The sequence below is a fragment of the Drosophila eugracilis genome, unplaced genomic scaffold (assembly GCF_018153835.1).
Source record: "Drosophila eugracilis isolate 14026-0451.02 unplaced genomic scaffold, ASM1815383v1 contig_670, whole genome shotgun sequence".
In the NCBI taxonomy this organism is placed as follows: Eukaryota; Metazoa; Arthropoda; class Insecta; order Diptera; family Drosophilidae; genus Drosophila; species Drosophila eugracilis.
In genome coordinates this window covers 403072-426101 of record NW_024573558.1, presented here as the reverse complement: position 1 = coordinate 426101, position 23030 = coordinate 403072, and the positions used below count along the sequence as shown (strand labels likewise).

General features: G+C 44.5%; 2 protein-coding genes across 4 annotated transcripts in view; both read right to left on the bottom strand.

The window, feature by feature from the left end:
• Positions 1-73: 73 nt before the first annotated feature.
• LOC108104220 (high affinity copper uptake protein 1) lies at positions 74-931 on the bottom strand. The gene has a single exon (XM_017210163.1). It carries the CDS (start codon positions 907-909, stop codon positions 88-90), a length of 822 nt encoding a protein of 273 aa, XP_017065652.1. The 5' UTR covers positions 910-931; the 3' UTR covers positions 74-87.
• A 4344-nt stretch (positions 932-5275) lies between these two features.
• LOC108104230 (5-hydroxytryptamine receptor 1) overlaps positions 5276-23030 on the bottom strand; it is a 50202-nt gene continuing 32447 nt past the window's right edge. For 2 of the 3 annotated variants that reach the window (XM_017210181.2, XM_017210180.2), the window contains 2 exons: positions 14704-14782; positions 5276-9009 (listed from right to left, as the gene is read on the bottom strand). In XM_017210181.2, the coding sequence (XP_017065670.1) occupies positions 6988-8643 (1656 nt within the window). In that variant the 5' untranslated portion in view covers positions 8644-9009; positions 14704-14782 and the 3' untranslated portion in view covers positions 5276-6987. Of the gene's footprint in view, positions 9013-14703; positions 14783-23030 lie in introns of all 3 variants that reach the window. The other variant, XM_041819404.1, reaches the window with a different exon arrangement.

Genomic DNA, 23030 nt, shown 5'->3' with positions numbered 1-23030 from the left:
CCGTTATGATTTTTACGGCTTGGCTTAATTAGAAAAACACATTAGCAGAGCTCCTAGACAGCTCGTCTGTTTTTCTTTTGCTTTTATTCAGTTGCAGTGTTCCTGGACGTCGGTTTTGAAGGCGCAGAATATGTAGTACCCAAAACCGGCTCCCAGCAAAACTGCCACGCAGAGCCAAACATTGAAGGTCATGAAAACGAGCATCAGCAGGAAGGATATGAACACCTGCAGGACATGCAAGAGGGTCTGCAGGAGATGCATCCGGGAGCACCAGGCCTTCAGCCTAGGGCTTCCTACAGCGGACGGGTCGTTCTGTTGGATATGATGATGATGATGATGCGGTGGGTTGAGCATCAGCGAGGATTGGTCGGGCGAAGGAGCATGAGCTGCAGGCGGCAGCTGCGAAACCGATGCCGACCTCGGGCGGTAGGCGTAGATCTGGGTTCCAGTATGCTGGTTTGTCCTCGACGGATATGTGGGCTGGTTATAGTTGTAGTTGGCCTCTCTGTATCTTCTTGGCGGGTTGTAGTGTTCCGTTCCGCCCGCCAATCTCCTTTTCCGGTTCCTCGCATACAGCCACTCTCTGAAGAACTTCAGACCTTCATAGAGAACAGCCATCAGAAAAATCAAGAGACAGGATAAGGTCAGTGCCAAGGCGGACTCAGTGCGCCAAAACTTGAAGAGAATGGTCTCCGTATCGCCGGTATGAAAGAACATGGCCATGACCATTTCGTGTCCTTCTCCAACGTGGTTCCCGTGCTTCGTTTCTCCATGACCACCATGGTCTCCTTGATGCGACATAGCAGGCGAATGGTGTCCTTCGTGAGCGGTACTCGATGGACCGGATGCTGTGGGTAAACCGTGATGGTGGACGTGAACCGCTGGTGCATCAGCTCCATGGTGATTCATGGTCAGACATCGGTGAAAACTATGTGAGTTGTTGAACTGTGTAAACTCGATCGGCAATTAAGTGACAGCTTTCACTGGATGCGAGCATTAACACGCTCTGAGTAACCGTTCAGGAGAATTTTTCGAAATAATTCTGTCAACAAGATGCTCTGAGCTTCCTTTACTTTACTTTCTGGATAAACTTTAGAGAATATGTATTGCTTAACTGAACTAATTTAGTTTTATCGTATTATATCTCATTAAAATGGGATTAATTAAAGAGGAAAGGCAAAGAGAATGTTATGCCTAAAACTATTTTTACCAAAAATTCTATAAATTTAATTATTATTTATAGCCCAGCACATTGTTTGCTTATAATTAGTAACCCAAATAACGGTTTTGTATTTCGTTAATTGAGCTGAGTGGAAAACAAATGCAGGAATTTCCATTGGAAAATGTAGAGCATTTAACATAAAACCGAGCGAAGAGAAAGTCTGCCCGCTCCACAGATTTTCTATACACGTCCATTAATAGAGCCAGGCTCCGACCGCAGCCCAATGCCAATTCGGTTGTATCATTAACATAAATGACAGGCGGGCAGAACATGCCACGTGCCACGCGCCATGAAATCAATGCAGTTCCCGTCCAGTTTTCGTTGTTCTCTGCCCGGGACAAGCGAGCAAATTTTCTGGCACTAATGGAATCCATTTTTCAACCGGCGCTCGGATGAGACGAGCTGCACCAAAATCCTCCGGCCCAACCATGCATATTAATAAAGATTTAAGCGTCAGCAGGCGGCAAAATTAAGATCGTACACTGGGAGCTCGGCTCGAGTACTTCGAATTGCTCACGAGTTGGCCATTAGATGGTGTAACACCGAATATTAATCATACGCCGCGTTAATTTATGGCCCAGTCGCTGATTGCCGAAACAGGATTTTTTAGCCAGACGTGCTGCAATCTTTGGTGCCTTTGCTGCCTCTGCCGCCTTTTCTGGGAGTGTACGTGGCGGTGAAAGGAATCCGTAGCGATTTTCCTGTTACTGCTAAAATGAAGCCACTAGCTGTCGCTGGGAACGCCTCGCTGACCGCCCATTAATGCGGCTCCTTTGTGCAGGAGCACATTAATCATTGCGAATGCTGCAGCAGCCATCGCAGCATGGCTCCAGTGTAATTTTTTCGGGGCGCCTTTTCCATTCTTCTCTTTTATTTCTGTTTTGTTTTTTGGCCCGCAAAAACAAAGAAAGCTCGAAGCCCGGCAACAAAGTGAGTCCTGCATTAAATGCTTTGCTTTTCTATGGCTGCTCGAGCACTTCCGTTTTCGGCCAGCCTCACAGACCTTAATTGTCGAGTCGGAAGAAAAGCATTATGAAAGCAGGCTTACCAGCAAACCAAATACCCTTCTAAAATTGGACAGACAACTGAAAATATAACCTACTACAAACTTCATGCCTTTAAAACTGCTTATCTGTCTTTTTAATCCTAGGACATGAGAAACTAAAATCGAATTTTGAGAATCCCCTCACGTTATCCAGTTTGGAGGAAAGCCTGTCAGCTACCCTTTACTTAAGCTGCAGTGTCCATTGTTTGCAGTCCTTGGCTCTTTGGGAATGTAATTCCTTTTGATGCCCGACACGGCTTAAAGCTCCTTGAGGTCCTGGCACCCGGCTCTCGGCTCTTCCGTTCTTTATCAATTGTCTTGTAGAGCAAAGCGTTAATCATGCGGCATTTAACGAGACTAAAGCCGACTGTTCCCACGAGACTGAGATTTCAATGGTCAAAGTTTTGCTGCCCGTCCTCTACTTTCGATAAAGCGACAGCCATGAATTCCGAGAAAGAATGAAAAATGTTCGCCCAGTGAAATGTGTGTGTGTGAGTGCGTGTGGGTGTTGGATGTTAGGAAACCCAAAAGAAAAGCGGAGCAGTCCCGACCCGCCAGGGCAGCCTTGCGTGTAATCGCGCTGCTAAGTCCATTTAATCAACTTAATTTTGTACAAATTCTCAGACATTCGGGCTCACTGTTCCCCGTGCCATTTTCCCATTTCATTCATTTCGGGCAAGTGACGCAAGCCCCGCAGGACGGCATTTAATAAAACATTTTCCACAATTATAACAATGCTGAGGAGTGGTGGAAGGGAACAGGGGGCAGAGGAGCGGATTCCAGATTCCTATCGCGCAACGTTGAAATGGAGTTGTTAGCGCTCGAAATAATTTACATAATTTGTTTTGAATACATCTTGACAAAAGCGAAGGTGTGCGTGTTGCATACTTTTGGGCTGCCCTCGGCTTACCCGGCGGATACGCAATATTTGGCTTAACAATGCTGGAAAGTCCTAATGAAGGAGCCCCAACACGTGTTTTTCAGATTATTGTCACAGAAGTATGAAAAGTAAATAACATTTGATTACACTTCATATTTCCGTTGCTCTGAGCCATTTAATACCCCCACAAAATATTAAGTTCCCATTTCGTGGAGATGCTGCTTTGATATTTATTAAATTTAACATCTAACATCCAGGGGCCGCCATCCCTCGAACCCTCGAAGCCTCGAAAGTCATTTGCTGAAACTGGAGCCCATTTCTTTTGGGCAAATACATTTGGAAATTTGTCGTATTACCTTGCAGCGCATTTGACATTTGGCTGCCGGGGGAGGGTCATCGATTTTCGATTGCGTTATCGAAACAAATCTAGCCACTTTGGCGGCCTTTTCACTGGCATCCCGAAACCGAGAAATTGGAGAGTGCCACTCACAGGAAATTGAGCTCAATTGGGGTTTTTTGTTACGTGACGCTGCCGTTTGGCTTGGCTTTTATTGTTTCTCAGGACCGTCCAGAAAAGGGTCCTGTCTGCTGATTTATGTGGCCAGTGCTTGTTAACACTTCACGGTTACGAGCTACGAGCTATGAGTCCGACAACTGCAGGCATTTTCATAAGCGATTTTTCTAAAAGGGCTCCGCTGGAAAAAGTTCCCAAGGACACCGGCCGACCCTCATGATGATTCGAGATGTTTCATAAACGTCGCATTAGTGTCACGTAACTACTAATAGAAAAAGTGCTCGTAAAACTGCAGACTTTACTGCTGGCAATACCATAAATTTTACGCTCCCCGGCTGCAGCACAATTTCACTGCACTCGTCAGCTCTTTTTTCATTTCGGGATTTTTCTGCGTGCCGAACGCAGCTATTTGAATACAGAAATCCGCTTAACTGAAAGGCAAAGCGCACCGAAAACACATATCCCCGTCCACATCCGAGGCGGAAGGAGTGGCCTTGTGCTCGGTGCGAGTCCCTTTTTTCGGCTGGCTCATAAAGTGGCATCCTAGCATGTAGTCGGTAGTGCGGAGAAGCGGGCGGAAAATCATCATTTATCAGCAGGCAGCCAGGAGCTCGAAATGCACGGAGAACAAAGAATGACCAAAATACTGTGAATAATTTTAATAATTTGAATGTTTTCCTGTTCTAAAATATATGTTCTCTTATCAACGAATTTATCATTTTGGAGAGTTAAATAATTATTAAAAAGAGATTCAGCTGAAAGTGGTCATTCTTTCTTCTAGTGGAATCACTAAAAACTTACCAAAATCCTGCCAAATTTTGTGGGCTGCTTTTTTGCGAGTGTGAAACTGATTCTGCTGCTGGCGCCGTCAGATCCGCCTCACTTTGTCATTGTCATACCCTTTTTCGAGCTTCTGTTTCCTGGAATCTCAACTGCTTAGGATCCCTCAGAGCGGCCGCCTTGTTTATGGCTCGCAAAAAAGTGAAACTGGGGAATGTGCAGATATTTGCATACAGCATCGCACATTTCGAGGGCTTCCGCCGCAGATGTTTGTTAGTTTGTTAGTGTTTGCCTTTTGGTAGGAACACCATGTTGGCATCGCTTTCGCCTTCCTTTTTCGCTTTTCACTTCCGTTTCCGTGCATTTTGCACGTTTGCCCAACTTGTCATTCGCAATGAGCTGAATGCACTCGATGGGCGACTGGCTTGCAGCTGCTTTTCTATGTTTTTAGCCCGCCAGTCTGTTAAATTGCGCATTGAGTTGACATTCAGCTGCACAAAATGCCAGCAGCTGCTGCGTTTCGCATTTGTTGGATTTGAATTCTGTTCTGATTTTTTAGCTGCTTGTATATGAGCTCTGGAAAGTTAAACCTGTCGCCTTTCACGGAACTTATTTGAGCAGCTAAAAGAAATTGCAAGAAAAATGTCTAGTAACGCTAACTTACTTGTCCAAATGTCTGAAAGTAATAGTGTTGAAGATGCTCAAGACGCGTTTAACAGTACTTTATCCATTGCATACTTTTAGGCACCTTATAAAATGATTTCAGGCCAGTATACCTTAACAAGAGAACAGTAAACCCATTCCGAAATCGTAAATGAAACTCAAAGAGAGGGGATATTACATTGATACGGTTTGCCTTTTATTTGATGCCTTAATTTCCGCATGTTTTTTTGTTGGGAAAACAGTTTTCAAATGCAGTTTGCAGTTTTGTAAGCTTCACTCGGAAAGTGTTTTAGTTCTTATTTGTTTGTTATTCTCAATTACTTGCTTTTTGTTTTTAATTATAATATTTGATGTTTGTTTTTGTAATGAACTTTAGTTCGGTTTGCGTATAATTAGCTGCGCTTAGTTTGTCATGCTCGTTTGCCGTTGTTTGTTTTTCTTTTCCTTTTCCATTATCCGTTTGCCGTTTTACATTTTCCATTTTCAATTTCACTTAATTTGATGGGTGTGTGGGGGTGTAGGCGTGTATGGGTTATGTAAATAGTTGATAGTTTATCTCATCAAGTTACGAATAGCTCAGTTTCCATCGTTTTTGTCGGTTGCTTTGTGGCGAATATCATAATGCACTTCTCGCAGTGCTACATACATATACAATAAAAACATGCACACTTAGTTGACTATATCTATATGTATAGGTATGTGTGTATTACGTTTGATGCAGCTTCGATCTAAACATAAAAGTAATGCTTAATGTTTGGTATCACAGAGAGGCGTGACTTTTCATACAAAATACAACGAAAGACTAATGCAGAAAGTTACAAAATACAATTTAGTTCTTCTCACTTGAGCTGCAGCTTGAGCCGCACAGTGTACACATATATATATAGGCTACTTTATCTATATATTTATATATTAATATATATATATAGCTTATAGACAGAGCCGCAGGTGGCTGGGTATTTACAGTGGATAGCTTCTTGCACAAACATAAATATATCTAGGTTAATCAGTAGGCTTAATTTGGCTGCAGTCCGCAGTTCGTAAATTTAATTTTTGGCTCAGTTTGAGTATCGCAAATCAACTAACTACGCTGGCAAATCTTGGGATGGGACTTGTGGGCTTTTCTAGGGGAGCTAGGGTGGGTTCGTGGGCTCGGGGAGGTATCAATAGATTCGATAACGATTGTGTCTCATATCCGGTGCTGATTGTTTTCGAAACATAAAAGGAACCGTAGAAACCTGTCACAGTTACAACCGTGTATGTGTGTGTGTGTGTTTGGTTTGTGAGTGTGTTTGTATATGTGTATGTGTGGTATGGACCACGTCGATTGCTTAGTTCTACATTTAAAATTACAACAACAAGTTACATTTAGAGGAGTCGTCTACGATTCGCACTTTAATGCGAGCTTCAGGGGCGGTGCACATATACAGAGATACGCACTACTAACACTACTACATACAAATATCCATGTGTGTGTGTACTGGGCTGACAAATTATGGTGGGAAGTAGTTCCTTTTACGTTCTTCTTTTTGACCAGCTAAAGCAAAGACATCTTCTCATGATTCTGTAAGTCAAATACTAACTAGGAGTCTGCACTCTGAAACTTATTTAACAGATCGTTCTGGCTAACAATTTAAACAACTGTTCTGGAACTTTTATACAGAAAAGTGAAAGTTGAAAGCGTCAAGGAACTACTCCTCCACCATAGAACATTGTATTTTCTAGTTTAGTTGGATCTCCATCCCAGTGTGTATACTTAAGAGTGTGAGTGTGTCGAGCAGAGGAATCGCCTTCTTCCGGAAACCTAGGAAGATCCTTCCAACATATTCGGCTCAGATCCGCTTGGCTGTGCCCTTATCCTGGTTGATGTCCCTGGGGAAGGCCTAGAGGAAGCTCTCCCTGGCTCCATGCCTCTCATCGCCCAGCATCACCCGCTGCGAAGGAGGCTCTCCGTACTGATCCTGGTAATAGTTCTCCCGCATCATGGTGTTCAGGCTGGAGCAGCGGAAGTAGAGGATCTCCTGGAAGGGCTTGCGGAAATCCCTATTCAGGGTGGCGTAGATAATGGGGTTCAGCAGGGAGTTGGCATAGCCCAGCCAGAGGAACAAGGACGAGAGCGACGCCGGGACATGCATCGTCTCGAAAGGACGAATGAGAGCCAGGATGAAGAAGGGCAGCCAACAGACGGTAAAGGCGGACATGATGATGCCCAGGGTGGTGGAGGCCTTCTTTTCCTTGGCCAGTTGAAACCGCAGCTTCTTGTGGTGCGGAGAGCCCAGGAGTCCTGTGGAGCCACTCACGCCACCACCACTACCATGTCCGGCAAGGGCTCCCCCTCCGCTGCTTAAGCCGCCACAGGTGGAGTAGGTGAGCGAGGTGTTTCCTACGCTACTGTGCCTCTGCCCATTCCCGGAGCTGGCCAACTCTGTGTGGCCCAGAGTGGGAGCCTGCGGAGCAGTGGGCGACCCTGTGCCATTGAGAGCCTGCTGCAGATGCGTCTGTGCCCGTTTCTCCTCCAGGACAATCCGTCTCGCCGCCCTGAAGATCTGGTAGTACACAAACAGCATCACCGAGAGCGGTATGTAGAACGATCCCAAGGTGGCATAGATCTGATATGCGAAGTTCTGACACACCGTGCAGATGGGCTGGCCCTCCTCGTCCTCGTGCTCGTTCCCCAGGATCAGCAGAGGAGGCAGTGAAATGCAGGCGGCTGCCAGCCAAACAATGCCAACGCACAGCATCATTCGCCGGGGAGTCCTCTTGACCCCGTACTCCAGGGGTTTCGTGATGGCCAGATATCGATCAACGGATATGGCACACAGGTTTAGGATCGACGCTGTGCAGCAGAGCACGTCGAAGGACACCCAGATGTCGCAGAGCAGCGGGCCGAAGTTCCACTTCTCTAGCACTTCATAGAGCAGGGCCATGGGCATCACCAACAGAGCCACGCAGAGATCCGAGAGGGCCAGTGAGACCAGAAGGTAGTTGCAGGGCCTCCTCAGTTTCCGAACCATGCAAACGGCTATGCAGACCAGGACATTGCCCACCACAGTGCCCAGGATCACAATCAGCAGGACAATGCTGACGAATATGGATGTTAGGGGTGGTAAAACGAACTCCCCGGCGGCAAACTCCTCCAGGAGCAAGGGAGTATCCGACAATGGTATCAAGGTGGTGTTGCTGTCCCCTAAGTAGCTGCTGGTGATTCCTTGATACGAGACTATGGCAATGGGACTGCTGTTCATCGAGGAGAGTCCAAGGGATCCGGATCCGGATCCCGAGGACGAGGCCGAGGCCGAGGCTATGGCCCCCAGGAAGGCGCTGCTGCTGTTGAAGTCCTGCGAGGAGGACGACTCCGTCTCGCCTTCCACGAGCGGAGCAGAAACGGTGGCCTTGCCCGCCGCATAGGCTATCCAGCTGCTCAGGAAGAGCACGAACAGAGTCAGCGTGGCGGTGGAGATCAGTTTCTGGTGGTTTCCGTGGTTTCTGCGGTGGCGGTGGCTCTGATGGCGCCGCCAATCCTGTCCAGCCAAAGCCATCAGTCTTTCAATAGTGGCAGCGGGCTAACGCGGCGTATGAGTAACCCAGTGCTGACCTGCTGCCCAGCATTATCACCTCTTCGGGCTTCAGCATCATTGCGTATACGCCACCGTGCCGCACTTTACTTCGCCGCTCTTGTCATTAATCATAATTTCAATAAAAATAAGCCCTCTTATTAGTTTCGCCTCGGGCCGCGTCGCTTGATTACTAATTTATGTGGGGGCGTATGCTTAATAAAATCGCTGCCTGCGGCCGCCAGTTGATGTGGTCATTGACTTTTATGCCTTGTACTCCGGGTATCTCTTTCAATAAATCTCTGTGGCTTGCCGCTGTCGTTTTTGTGGACTGTATGATTGTCGCCAGGGCTGCTAACGAAAAGAACAAGAAAATGTGGAAAATTCATTACTCAGCTGTATTTATAAAGTGAAAATGTCGGTGTCTTAAAGTCTGAATTTAAATTCGCATAAAACTCGGGGGCCTGAGGCCGTCTTCTCTCCTACGCTTTCCCATTTTACTTCATCGTTTTTCCAAGCACACAAAGACCTCAATACACGCACATGTCGCCCTAATGATGGTCACAGTTGTTACAATTTCCAGAGAAATTTTTAAACAATGAAACAATGCTGGGAAAAAGGAAAATACAAGAGAAACAACCGCGAACGTTTTCATGGCCCGGCGGCCATCGGCAGATGGTTTGTGTACTCGCTAAGAATTTTCCCCATTTTCCCAGCCATGCGGTGAATCATCAGAGCCGTCCCTTTGTATTAATTTTCATACTTCTTTTGATTATTGAGTTGTTGGCCCACCGCCTGGCCCAAACCGCAGGCCACGCCCACCGCCTCCGCCACCGCCACCGCCACCGCCCACAAGCACTTGACGCTCTTCGAAATGCGAAACAAATAAACAAAGGGCAGCTAAAAGGCGGTGGCGCCTCCGCCATTGTTGCGGCCATTTTCGCTGGCAGCTTCCGTTTGGCATTTTTATTTATTTCGCCTTTTTCCCCCGGCTTCCTGCCTTTGTGGTCAGCCGCCGAGGAGAAGGAAGAGGTCGAGGAACCGCGCACAGAAATACAATTTATACATTTCTCCCTAATTGAATTCCATTGCGAGCTGTTTCGAGGTGTCGTCGAACTCCTCGCCATCGAAAAGCCGCTTTAAAGACGCCATTTGCGAGCACCGCTCTCATGTGTCTCACTGCACGATTTATTGAAGGAGGCCAAGTGGCAATTGAGCCTCGAAAATCAAGGAAATCGGATGGGGGCAAAGGCGTCTAGACGGCCAGACGATGCCACACCTGTGCGACAGGTGTGAGCCCTGCGAACACTTAAAAATCAAGAGAAACATGAAACAACGGGGAGTGCTAACATTAACCCGCAGCCCAGCATCATTATTAAACTATTCTCTCAGGACAGAGTCCTGTGGGAGGAGAAGGCCATGGAAACTGGGACAGAATAACAAATAGTTTAGTAGTTTCTATTTTAAATATACCGAAGCTTGCAGTTCTCTTGTTTAAAGCTTTCTTTAAAGAGAACTCTTTTGATCTCTTTTAAATTAACCAGCTAATTTCCAGCCAATGTTGACAACTTTCAGCCGCAAACATTCCAACTGGCACTAAATTCTAAATAAAACGAACAGCAAAGAGGCATGTGTGGGAAAATTGGCCAACCAATCGGCCGGGTATAATAATAAATAGCAATGCCAAAACATTGCGTTTCAGTTTTTGGAAAATTCAACTCTGGTGGAAATTGTGGGGCAACTGGAATTTGGGAGTGCGCACGAGTTGGTTCCGTGATTGCGATGCTGCCTGTTTGTGCGGATGCACTCGAATTTATTTGTTTTGGGAGGATGGCTGCGCTCGAGCGACTTTCGGTGTTAATTATGCTAATCAAGGGGACAAGATGGCCCCAATTATTTGGTCAGCACACAGCGAGTCGTAAGCCGCTTTAAGCTTTCGCCGGCCGGAGCTGCGACTCCTGTCCGGATGAATTCTCCTGGCAACAGGACATAAATAATGTAATTTAATTATGAATCGTTCGGGGGCACGACGGTGGGCGATTTGGCAGCTAAGGCTTAGGGAGGGCTCTTCTGGGCTGGCAGTGGCCTTATTTGTATTATTGCCAAAGCCGACAGGGGCGTAAATATTCATAGGTTTTAATATTTATGTCCTTCGTCCTGCATGAGCAACTTTCCCTCGTCTTTAGCCGCCTTTCGCCCTTTGGCCCCCATATTTGGCATTCCTCCTCCGAGCTCAGAACTTTTCAAATATTTGGCAGTTTCTCTGGCTTCCGCGGCAGCGTCTTGAGGTTTGCCGCAGTCGCTCGACTTTGCTGACAGGCCCTCTTCACCAGCTAAATCTGAGATTCTGAGTTCCATTTTGGGGGGAAACACAGTTGCTAAACAAGTGTAATTTTAGTTGGCCAACTGCTTCTTCGACATCACTTCCACTTTGTTGGAAAACAGAAAATAGTTTACTGCGGAGATTTCCATTTAGATTTATGCCACCCCTTCTGGCTTATTAAGTGCTGTGCGGGATTTACTGGCTCGCCTTTCAGTTAACACAAAATATATTTTATGGCCGCGCTGACGCTTGCAAATCCTTAAGTTTCCACTGCCCCCAAATAAGCTCATCCAGGGGAAAAGATAAAAGCTGGATGCGCATAAAGTGCTTTTTAAAATCAGCGAGCGTAAACTTAATTTTTGCAGATATCGCAAGCAATTGTTTCAAGCAGCCCGCTCGAGTATCCCCACAGCAGCCACTCGAAGGCTGGAGAACTCGAAAGGGAATGCGATGCAGTTGATGGTTGCAGTTTATGGTCTGTTGCCCCGTTGGCCCGTTTCTCCGCTGACAGGCTGCCCCGCTCTCAGCCACCACCGCCCCCGCGTTTTTATAGGGTTTGGCTTGGCGCCGGCACTCTAACGCATTAAGCTTTTCTTTTCGCTTTTTTACCGCACACAGACAGCATTTTTAAAGCCGAGCAGATTTGTGGCTGAGCAGCAAAAGTCACGAAGCAAGTGACTCACTGGTGAATTGAGACAGCCAAAAAGTGTAATAAATCCCCGAAAAAAGGAGGCAAACTCGGGAGATTAAAATCTGTGCAGCCCGGCAGGCGTATGCGCAATGCTCGCCCACTCATTTCAGTGAATAAAATGGAATAAACATGTTACTTTTGGAATTTTTCCTTTCATTAAAAATCCATGAAGTAAAAGTGCTACATGAATCGGAATGGGATTTTACCTACAAAACAGGGTATGTAACTTAAAGTGCGCAAAGCTTACTATTCTAAGAGTTTTTAAAACTTTGGAGATATAGGATTCGTTGCTCAGGTAAACTGATAAGCTGAATGTATAAAAAAGCCACAAAAATGTAAAAAATTAACTGCAAGATGGGAAACCTCAGGAGATTAAAATCTGTGCCGAATTCAAGGCAAATGCGTGAGGTTGCGTATGCGGCATGTTGGCCCACTTATTTCATATGCTTCGCCAGCGCTTTTCAATTACAAAGTCATAAAATTTGATTTCTCATGCCGGCTCCTCCACATTCAATTTCTGTCTCGTCTCTGCTTATTTATGGCCCACTCGCATGTGTTATCCTTGCAGCATTTTTGCCATTTCCAAGTGCCCGATGTAATTTCAACCTGACACATCACACGAGGGACACGTCTCGAGAGCTCACGAAATTGCTGTAAATGGATGCGAGTTAAAAAGCCAGCAATTTTAAATTGCCGCTGTCGACATTGGCGCCCCTTTTCGGGGCTCTTTGGCTGGCAGGCGAAAAGGGGGCCAAAAAGGGCCTTCCGAGGGGTGAATTCTTGCGCACTTGATGTTTATGTGTCAAGCTGCTGTTGGTTTACATTGCCTTACACTTTTTTGCTCCACGTTGGCATGGTTGTAAATAATGAATGCGTTGATTTCGAATCATATATTTATGCCGGCGCGCTTACACTGGGCAACAAAGTGCGGGAAGCAATCAGGATGGCAACTCTTTACTGTTTCAAGCCAGTCCAGACTTTGAAATATGTTTATATAGTAAGTTTTACTTAAGAGTATAATATTAATTTGTTAAAATATATTATGTATTTTTTGACAAACAGTTTTCACTGTGAAAAAATTAGACCTCCCTCGAAGTAGGGCAGTCTGCGAGCTTCAGACGAAAACCCTTCACTTTTACGTGTGGCTATCCTTTTAAATGGAATATCAAATATCGTGCATGGCCAACATTCAGTTCAGTCCCATTCCCCATTCCGAGTCAAGGTCACAGTCTAAGAATCACAAAAGTGAGTGGAAAATGTGAGCGGATCATTGTTTGCCATTAACTTTGTTTGGGAGTGTTGAGCAGCAGTTTGTGGAAAATGCCTGGCATATGTAGGCATTTCGGGATGTGTGTGTTTGTTTATTTGCGTGCATAATAAAATTTGTTCACAAAACATGTGTAGAAGCGGGAGAGAGAACAAAAACATTTGCTTATCTTTAGGAATTCGCATCCGTCTTGGTCCTGTTGGTTGCTTCTGGTCTGGCATTTTCACTGCTGTTTCATTTTTGATAATGTTTTTGCATTTAAAGTTTACGTGGGCGTATGAGTGATATGATTTGCATATGAGGGAGTGGTGTCTCGGGGTCCCTGGGTGCGTGTGTGATGTAATAAAGCATTGAATTTTACATAAATTGCGGGTACGGCCTGTCTCGTTCCGTCTTCCTTTCCGTTTCCTGTTGGAAAACAACGCCAAATACGCTTTGCTTCGCCATTTCCACACAGCCATTTGCATATTTGGGAGCTGCGCCTTATAGTCTTTTGTTATTTTCATTTGATTATTTATGGCGGCCATATGAAGGCCCCGAAAAAGAACATCGATGATTCCCGCCAAAGGAATTTATGCTCCCTACATAAATGCCCGTTTTGTCAAGTCAAACATTTGTTGTTGCCATTTTATAGCTCATTCTGTTGTTATTGTTGTTGTTGTCGGTTGTTTTTTCGCACAATTTATTGGTTTTAAAATTATTTCTCTGGCGCGCTGTGACATCATCATAAAAAATACCATTTCGCATTTATTTACGGAAATACTTTCTGTTAAAGTGTCGCTCCACCGCCTTTGTCCTTGCTCATTGTTCAGTGTCCATTGTCCTGCCGCCTTTTCTGCCGACCTGTGGGCTAGGCCTCACAGCTGCTAATTGTTGGCAAATTTCCAACTTGTTGGCCTTCTGTTGAAATCACGTACTAGTCGGGGGCTTCAATCAATGTAATGGCTCACCACCAGGCCAATCGCATTGCAATCGATTTGATTTTTCGCCCGGCTCAGAGAAGAACCCATTTAATCCCAGTTTCAGATACAAAGCAAAGGACATCTGATGCGGACGCTCTAATCTAATGCAATCTAATCCTGCTGGGAGAAATGCAGCAGCTGCATCGCAACAAAGTGCATCGCTGGCCCAGCAATTTTCCACTCAATATACTTGTGCTGACTTTTATGAGAATGCCGGACAAACGTGGTATGCCTTTGCTCATGATCCTGTGAGTGAGTCATAAAATCTTCTTTATCTTTTTATATGGCAGCCGGATAACTTTGTCTCTTACTGCCACTAATTGAATTGTTTTCGAAGGGGCCAGAGAGCCCTGGAGAATGCATTTACTGCTTTGCAATAATGCCAAAATTAAATTCCTTGAAAGGTTAAGTATGTGCAGTAAACGTTAAGATGAGAAAACTATAGAAAAATAGCCACTAAGACCTCTAATCTGCATAACGTCCTAGGGTGCCAAAGGAGACTTAAGCTATTGACAATAATGATGATTGCCTTGGGAACTTTGAAAGCTTTTTATTTTTGCACAATCCATCTTTATAGAACTTGTAAATGAAAAATATTTCCTAGATATTAATTCGTAGAACCATGACCCCTTTAGTGGATACTACCACATGCTTATTTATTCCCCTTAAAAGGATTCCTAAGCTATCCTGTTTTGCTGAATTTTAAGATAAGATACTGTTAACTTAAGGCTGTGGCTTTAATTGATTTTTTAGGCTTTCTTCCAGGCCTTTTATGTACGCTAATGTTTGCTGAATGACTCACCTGCCTGCTATCTCTTTCTCCGAGATTCTTGCCGTCTCTCTCCTTGGATTAAGGCTCAGCGAATGTCTTCGACGCGTTTCTGCAATGAATGAGATAAGTGATGAGGTGTGTGTAAGTAATTAAAGAACCTTAACGCATAATGGAAGTTAAGCTGGAACTGAGGCATGGTGTTGCTGTTGCCACCTCATTGGGTGTGTGACGTGTGTGTATGTGCTGCTGTCAGGTGCTCCATCAAATCGAGAGACGTGAGGTAAGAACCAGTTTAGCCATAGAATTTCTCACGACAGCCACACCATCTCACCCTTTAACCACGCGAGATTTTGTTTTTATGTAAATATAATAAGCCCCTGTCTGTGCGAGCGAGTGTCTGGCAGAGACGGCATCAATCATACGCCATGTTGTGTGCTGCGTTGAACGGCGGCTAAACGGGCGGAAACGCTAAACGCGCGCTCACTGAAACCCACACACTAACACTGGCAAGCCCACGCGAGTTGCAAAATTGAAAATTTATCGTCTAGAACACACGCACACTAAACCACAACATGAACAGCGGGCGCTAACAAGAAATTGTCAGCAACAAATTTAGCCGGCAACAGTAACTGCACAGCAGCAACACATCGCCGCACAGCGGCAACATAAACAGCAACAGCAACAGCAACAGAAAAGCACAGCAGCAACATCAACCTGCCATTCCGTGAACCTTCAACTAAGTTGAGCTGTTGCATGCGCTTCATCAACGTCATGCTTAGCCGCATTCGAGACATTGTAGGCATTGCATTTGCAACAGAGTGCAGCAGAGCAGAGCAGATATTGCTGGCGGGAGGGTTGTGTGAAGTGGGTGAGTGGGTGAGTGGCAGCACAAATGGGCGGTGATGTGCTCCCCCATAAAAATTCCAAACATGCAGCCACTGGGAGCCTCAATCACTCCATTCGCTGTGACTTTGTTTACTCAATTCTGCATTTAGATGAACTCACACAAAAGCCACAGTGTCAAAGTGGAGCAAAACAAATATATTTCACAATTTAAATTATAATAACTCGAGATGTATTAATTAATAATACAGTGATGAGAATAAAATAGGTTTTATTTACAAAACGAGGAATTAACCTTTTACGAGTAATATATTCCGTTGCCTACTTTTAGGCATTTTATGAAACTGTGCTAAAGCGTTTAAAGAGAACGATGAACTTTTTCTTTAACTTTATCATTTCTAAAAGTACTAAAAAAAGGTTCATATTGTTTTTTCCCTGTGCAGTTATGTGGTGGCTCAGTTGAATCACAAATTTATTTGGCCAGATCTCCGAGTCAAGCACGATTCCCATATGACATTTATGGGATCTGAGTATTCAGCAAGGGAATCCGCTAGCATTCTGTGCAGCGCTTTGTGGCCTTACATTGTGCATTCCGAACCAGTTAGATGGCTAATTTACGAATGCAGCTGCATTTAAAATCCAATTACCTTCACCGGCAACCAAGGTAGCAAGAAAATATAAATTACAAGCCATAATAGAAGAAATTCCAAGGGCCCACAAAAACGAATGCCAGAATGCATTTGCATGCGGCGTTAAGTGTGAATGGAAAAAACCTAGTGGTGCTTGGAAAACCTAGGAACAGCCCGGGAAAGGAAAACTGCGACAGAGAGAGAGTGACATGTGTGTGTTTTTCTGACACTGGATAAAGATAATCAACTTCCGTCATCAGGCGAAATGCGGCATGGCGGCAACAGCTCGACAGTTTTTAATTGAGTTTACGCTCCGTGTGCTGCGTTATGAGTGTGTGTATGCGGGGCTGCATGTGTGTGGTTACACAGAAAACAAATGTGTGAACTAAGCGACAACTTATTCGTATTTTAAGACCTGGGATTGTAGTCAGATTGCTAAGGTTACAGTTCCAAAAAGCATTAAAGAAACCCCGTTTCCAAGATACTAATTGGCTAAAATAAAGAACTGTTTGCGTATTCTTCGATTTTCTTCAGTGCTTGTGTGGGGAAGCGCATTATTTGCACTCAGCTGGAAATGACTCGCATCGTGGTTTTTGCACTTACACTTGCCGCCCTTCCATGCAGTCGCATGCGCTATTTGCCCAGCTTCTGCCAAGATTTTTAATTAAGTTAATGAAGTGCATCGTGTGGTTTTTGGCCACATTTAGGAACATTGCCAAGGAATCGCATTGCCCGGGCTTACTCAGTCCCCTTTTAATAAGGACATTAGGGGAAATCCACCGCACTCAACACATCGCATTTATTTACCGCTGGCCACATGGAAAAGCAATAAAGGATTCTCGTCTACACTGCGAGGATGCAAGTGCGCAGATCTCGAGAGCGGAGGGGGATAAAAAATGAAGCTCAGTTCCGAAACTTCCGGTTGCTGGCGAAAGTAAACATTAAATATTTATGACGCTGCACAAAAAATGCAATCAAAAACGTGAGAAAAGTTTCTATTGCATATTTATGTGCGCACTGAGCGGAAAGCGCATCAAAAAGGAAAAAAGCTACGAAAATATTGCACAAAATTCTGAGCTGACTTTCTAATGCTCTTACTGGGAATTAGAACAAGCTGATTATATTCCTCTGATTCCCTGAAGAGATTTATTTCCGAATGTGTGTCTTACAATAAGGAAACTGTTAAATGAACAACATGCTGTATAAAAATAAATCTCTGCAAAAATAAATCCTATACAGAATGCGATACGCATTTTGAAATATTTTTCAATGAAGAATGCAAAGAAACTATCAATTTACTAGCGACACATAATTACCGACGAACCCTTTAATAGAGCTCAGTCTGCCTTTGAATCGCAGGGCACAATAGACTCGAGCTCGCTGTGAAATGTAATGAATATAAAAGTGTTGCCAGCGATGAAGGTCGGGGGGTGGCTTGGGAGGAGAGGGCTTTGGAGAGCGCTGCACCGAAATGGTTTTCAATTTAGTTAATTTATGGCGCGCATTGTTGGCTCTGGAATCGCACTGGCACACAATGGGCATATTTATAGCCGTTTTATTTTCCCATTTCAATGCAATTACCCAAGCCGAGTGCCGCACCAACCGAAATATATGCTTATAAATGGTGTATTTTTGAATGTTTTCCTTTTTTGTTGGCTTTGGAGGAGGTACGGGGGACAGCTTTCAATGAGACGGCGGAAAAAGTGCTGAGCCAAGAATATATACCCGCACTCCCCGCACAAAATATATATCTCACTGTCCATTGTGCGGAGCAGCTGTCCGAGAAGCAGCACTTATCCAATTTGAGGAGCCACAATGGCCAAGGATCTGGCAGCCCGTAAATTCCGGACCCGCCAGGTTGGAGGACATTAGAACACATGTCGGGATGTTCCGCTGCTGCTACCGCTGCTGCTACCGCTCCTGCGGCGCCTGTTAAGTGCAAAGTTTTAACGCTGGTTAGCAGCTGCTAATTAGCATAAAGTTGGCTCAACTTTCGCGCCACTCTGGCACACATTCACTGGGAAAAAAGTGTTTTTGCGATCAGAAAAACTGGAAGACAAACTAAACTTGTTTGGCCTAGAAATAGATCTTAAACTGGGATTACAAATTTTATATAAAATAATGTAAACCCTTAAAGATATCCCTCGTAAAAGTTAGTTTATCAGAAATATTCATGCTCAACTTAAATGCAAACTTAAAGAAATATTTCCTGAGAGAAACTCTCCTTAATTCCAATTTTCATCCAGTGTATCAGCAGACAAGAGGGTCCATTCATTCCGCTTTTTGACAGCGTCACTTGCCTTAGTCCGCGTGACGGTGCAGCATCTCACTCGCATCCTTCAGCTCATCCTGCTCCTTGCTTTTCTTTCTTCCCCTGCTACTCTTCAACTCGCCTCGGATGGCGCCGGCTTTCGCTGTCGTCTTTTGTTTAGCTTGGAGCACGTCTCGCTCATCTCTTTGATAAATATTAGTTTAATTCTTTTCAGGAGATGGGACTTCCAAGGCTGCGCTCCAGCCTCTTTAGTGGCTCGTTTTCTTATTTTATACAATTATTCGGTTTCTTTTTCCACACTTTATTGCCTTGGCGCATTTTGTGTCCTTTGTTTGGCATTTCATTTCGCTCGCCTGGCTAAGTGAAAAATGTAAATATTTTCCTTTGATTGAAATCCGAGAATCGAGAATTACGGATGGCTGAAAAACTGCTGGTAACTCGATCAGCTGATAAATTGATGGGGACTTGCAGAGGCAAGAGCTCTCAATTCATTCTCTCTGCGAAAATATCATAAAACTTAAACGTGGGTTTAAGCAAGTTGCTTTTGTTTCATTCCTTCTTTAACAAATTGATTTTCATTCAGGAATATCGGTTCATATGCCAGCTGAATTATCCGTTTTTCATCCGATTCATCCGAAAGAAAGTCGCCAAAAAAGTGGTGCCAACTTAATTCGATGCCGGGTGGCCGAAATCCGACCAAATCTCTTGGCTCGAATAGGCGGCCTGCAATTTGGCCCATTCAGGAAGATGCTTTCCATTCTACGGATTCGCAATCAATGGAAGCTGGCTGCTCCTTTTTGGCTTTTTTTTGCTGTGCCGAAAACTGTGAAAATTGGCAAGTGACACAGCCTCGATGCATTTCGGTTTTCCGTCCTCATTCATTGAGGGGAAAACGCTGTCTCTGCGATTCATTCATGGGATACTTATACGTACACAGATGCTTTTCCGCCTTTACTCTGTGACAAGCTGTCTGATATTTGCCAGATTTCAAAGGCCAACAGACACGTTTCTGGCATACGGTAGCACCCAAGCCCCCGTCGCCACCCTTTCCTTTGAGCGGAATTATGATTTGATGACAGGGCGCGGTGACGTTTAAATTGAATTTTCGATTTTTAGCATGTTTATTTCACATCTGACTTTGTCCAAACTTTTCTGCAGAGCACAGTCTAAATTTAGCCCAAAAGGCAAGCAAACAAAAAGCCAAAGACGAGAAATTTCCGCTGACAGTGATGTATGTATGTGTCTTTGAAGGCTCGGCAAGGGGCGAAATTTCCAGGGGGCACGAGCGACAGGTGCAAATGTCGCTGCTGGGTCGAGCAATTTGTCGGAAAAGTTCAGCGCTTGTCGGCGGTCAGCGGTCGGCAAACTTTTCCCACTTGTCTTGCTGACCCTTCAACGTTTTAGTATCAGAGGAGGAAAAACGGTGAGAGCACATGTTTGCGGTAAGACTCGTATAGATGTTTATTAAAATAAATTAAAATTCATAAACAATTTGAAATTAATAAATAAAGGGTTCAGGAGTTTACCTCCTCGTACTAAAAATTACCTCATCATCCTGAAATGAACTTTCGCTTAACATAACAATGACGGACTGCTACACAAACTGCAGTTTAATTTAAAGCCGCCTCTGTTATATATTTTTAAAAAGTAATGACTACTCCTCGTTGTTAATGGGGTTTCCACCACATTTTCCGCGGAACCTCGCTTAATTGCGGGGCCCAAAAAGCAACATTGACTCGCCTCAGGCAGTTTACCATAAAAATGCAAACAGCAGCCGGAGAAGCAACAGTTGCCACCCCAGAGAGACCTCCCAAAACAAGGGCAAACAGACACTTGTTGCGGCAGGACGGATGGCCAGAGGATGCGACAGCCGGCAGGAGGAAAGGATGTAGAAGGACTCGCCTGCCTGCTGCAACTGCTCGGAGCATCCGGAGTCCAAGGATAACGCAATGAGGAGCCCAAGGCCCTTGGCAAATAGTCGGGAGTCGAAGGAAGGAAGGAATATACAATTTAAACGTTTCCAAATTGATTCCGAAGGCCAGCAGAGCTGCAATCCCATTTGCCCACTGCTGATTGATGTGGAAAATTGCAGAAAATATTTTTAAAACGATTTAACAAGGCTGAAATGCAGGGAAGAAACATATTTCGATTATGTTAATTACCACGAAATTGGTGTTCACTCTGCCGAGTGGCAACTTTAGAGTTTCTTCAGCTGTTCGTCGGGCCGAAAAAGTTGAAACTTTTTAGGGAATGCAACTGCTTTAAAGTTGGCAACTCGAAGTAGTTAAACCTGTGATGGTACACAGTAAAATGACTATGAGCTGTCTTCAAACAGAGATGTTAAATAAGTTTTGATTTAAGTTATAGTAAGTGTTAAGGCTGCTAAAGATCTTACAACTTAAGATCACCTTATGTGATGGGCCTTTCTGGTCTTTGTAATCCACAGCTTTTAATAAATACAATTTATGTGACCTCTTTCTCTCAGTGCACCGAACCTCTTAACGGTATAAAAATAGCTTTTTTACCACTTTATGGAAACTTGTCACCAACTGAACTCTGTGCACCACTCTACGCCTTCCCCAACTTCCCTTCTCACTGCTCTTCAGCAAGAACAACAAGTGGCTCCTGGCTTGGCAGGGGAATTTAATTAAAAAGTTTTTATGCGTTTCACCAGAGCCGCAACAAGAACACCGAGAATCGCAGAAACAACTACAAAAGTGCTGGTTTGTCAACGGCGGGCAACAACAAAGGCTTTATCTCATCGCAGACTCTTGCGCCTATTTTCTGAGAGGTTTTCCCCACTCTGCCTCCAGAACCCCCCAAATTCCTTCTTCGCCGCATAGTTGCAGCTGAGGAAAAAAGTAAAATATAACTTTGTTGCTTTTTTAGTGGCATGTAAATTTGTAAATTCATATTTATGCGAGGCCCGAGCTGAAATAGTTTACCCAAAGAAGCTGAAATGATGCAGCAATTTGCGGAAAGTTATGCGCTGTCACTTTCAGAGGAAAATGGTTAAGGGCGAGGCGAAATTGTTGCACATTTGGAGCACATAAAATTCTGTGAGAGCATCATCAAATGTTAAGCAACCAGCGAAAGCTAGATTGCGCATTCGCCCCGTTGCCAGCTGGAAATTATTCGAGGCATTTAAATTTATAGTTCGGGGAGAATGCCTAATCTCATTATTATTTATAGCTGCCTTGATGGAATATTTAACTTTCGCAGCTGGCTAGAATGCATAATAATTTATGCATTTCACTAATCGAATTATTTAAATATTTTTAGCATTTCAATTTCCGTTAATATGTTTGCCATATTTTTTATCTAAGTACCATCGTTAAATAAAAAATTCTGGAAAATTAAATTACACACGTCAGATTTAACTTTTACCTTTGTTCAAATTAATTCCATGCCCCATCAAGCATTTTATTATTTATGCGAACATGAAAATATCAAAATTCAATTTAGCAGGTTGAAAAAATGAAGCTCAAATTTGCATGATTCGAATGCGATTCGGGCAGAAGCTGACTTCTTTATTCTGGCCTTTCTGACAAAGGCAATAGCAAATAATGCCAGGGTCCTTTGTCCTTATCCCGACCACAATCCAATTGAGTTACTACCACTTTCCATTCAAGGGCCAATTAGCTGAGGTTGCCGCTTTTCGTTGCAAGGAAAGTACTCGAGGCTTTGGCCGGAATTGTCTTGACCAGAAGGGGATTCCTCGAAAGCCGGCTTACCTCGCTGGAAAGTGCATTTGCGGTTGAGTTTTTCCACTAATTTTCGCAGAAGAAAAGCCAGCAATTTCCCCTTTCCGACTCGCTCGACTGGGCCCAGCGGAAGTGGGCGCTAATTGAGGCGCTCTCCTTCGTCCTTGCAGACAAGTTGCAAACATTGTATCTGTCTGAAAGTGATTCGAACCCCAGAGAACTGTCTGCCACAATTCCTTTCCGTCCAATCCCGTCGCATTACCACAAATTATGTCACGTATTAGCGCAGTGAAGAACTTTCCAAGAGAGCACAACTTTCATGGCATAATTGAACTGTGCGTCGGTTAAGTTTTGGTTTCGGTTTCGCATCAGTGGAGCAAAGTTTTTAATGTCAGCATATAAGCACCCGTTGTGCACTTTCCGCAGGACATGGCCGCGGGATTAGGTCGATGTGGATGTTGATGGAGTTGGGGATGGGGATGGAGACATATCCATGCATGCCCGGCGAATCGCCAATCAACATCATCGACAACGGCGACGGTGACTATAACCGCAGCCATCACAAATGCCATTAGAGAGGCGAGTGGGTTTCGGCCCGCAGCGAGGACACTGCACCCACTTACCGCCCACAAAGCACTCCGCCCCCTCCAGTGGGCAGCAACAACAATGTCCCATCCTAGTGGCATTAGTAACCACCAAGCCCTCTCGGAAAAATCCAGAACGGCAGCTCAACTAACGCATCGTAAATTGAGATTTCTATTTATTGTCGGCGACCACAACAGCACAGAAAGAAAATATGTGCTTAATATGAATTAAGTAGGAAGTAAATTTGTATACCAAAAAAGAACATTTCGCAGTACATAAAATTAGAGTATTGCTTTAGGGAAATTTTCATTTAAAGAAAGAACT

What these genes read in the sequence shown, in the direction of transcription:
- LOC108104220 (XM_017210163.1), bottom strand. Translation starts at nt 909, where the DNA reads ATGAATCACCATGGAGCTGATGCACCAGCGGTTCACGTCCACCATCAC.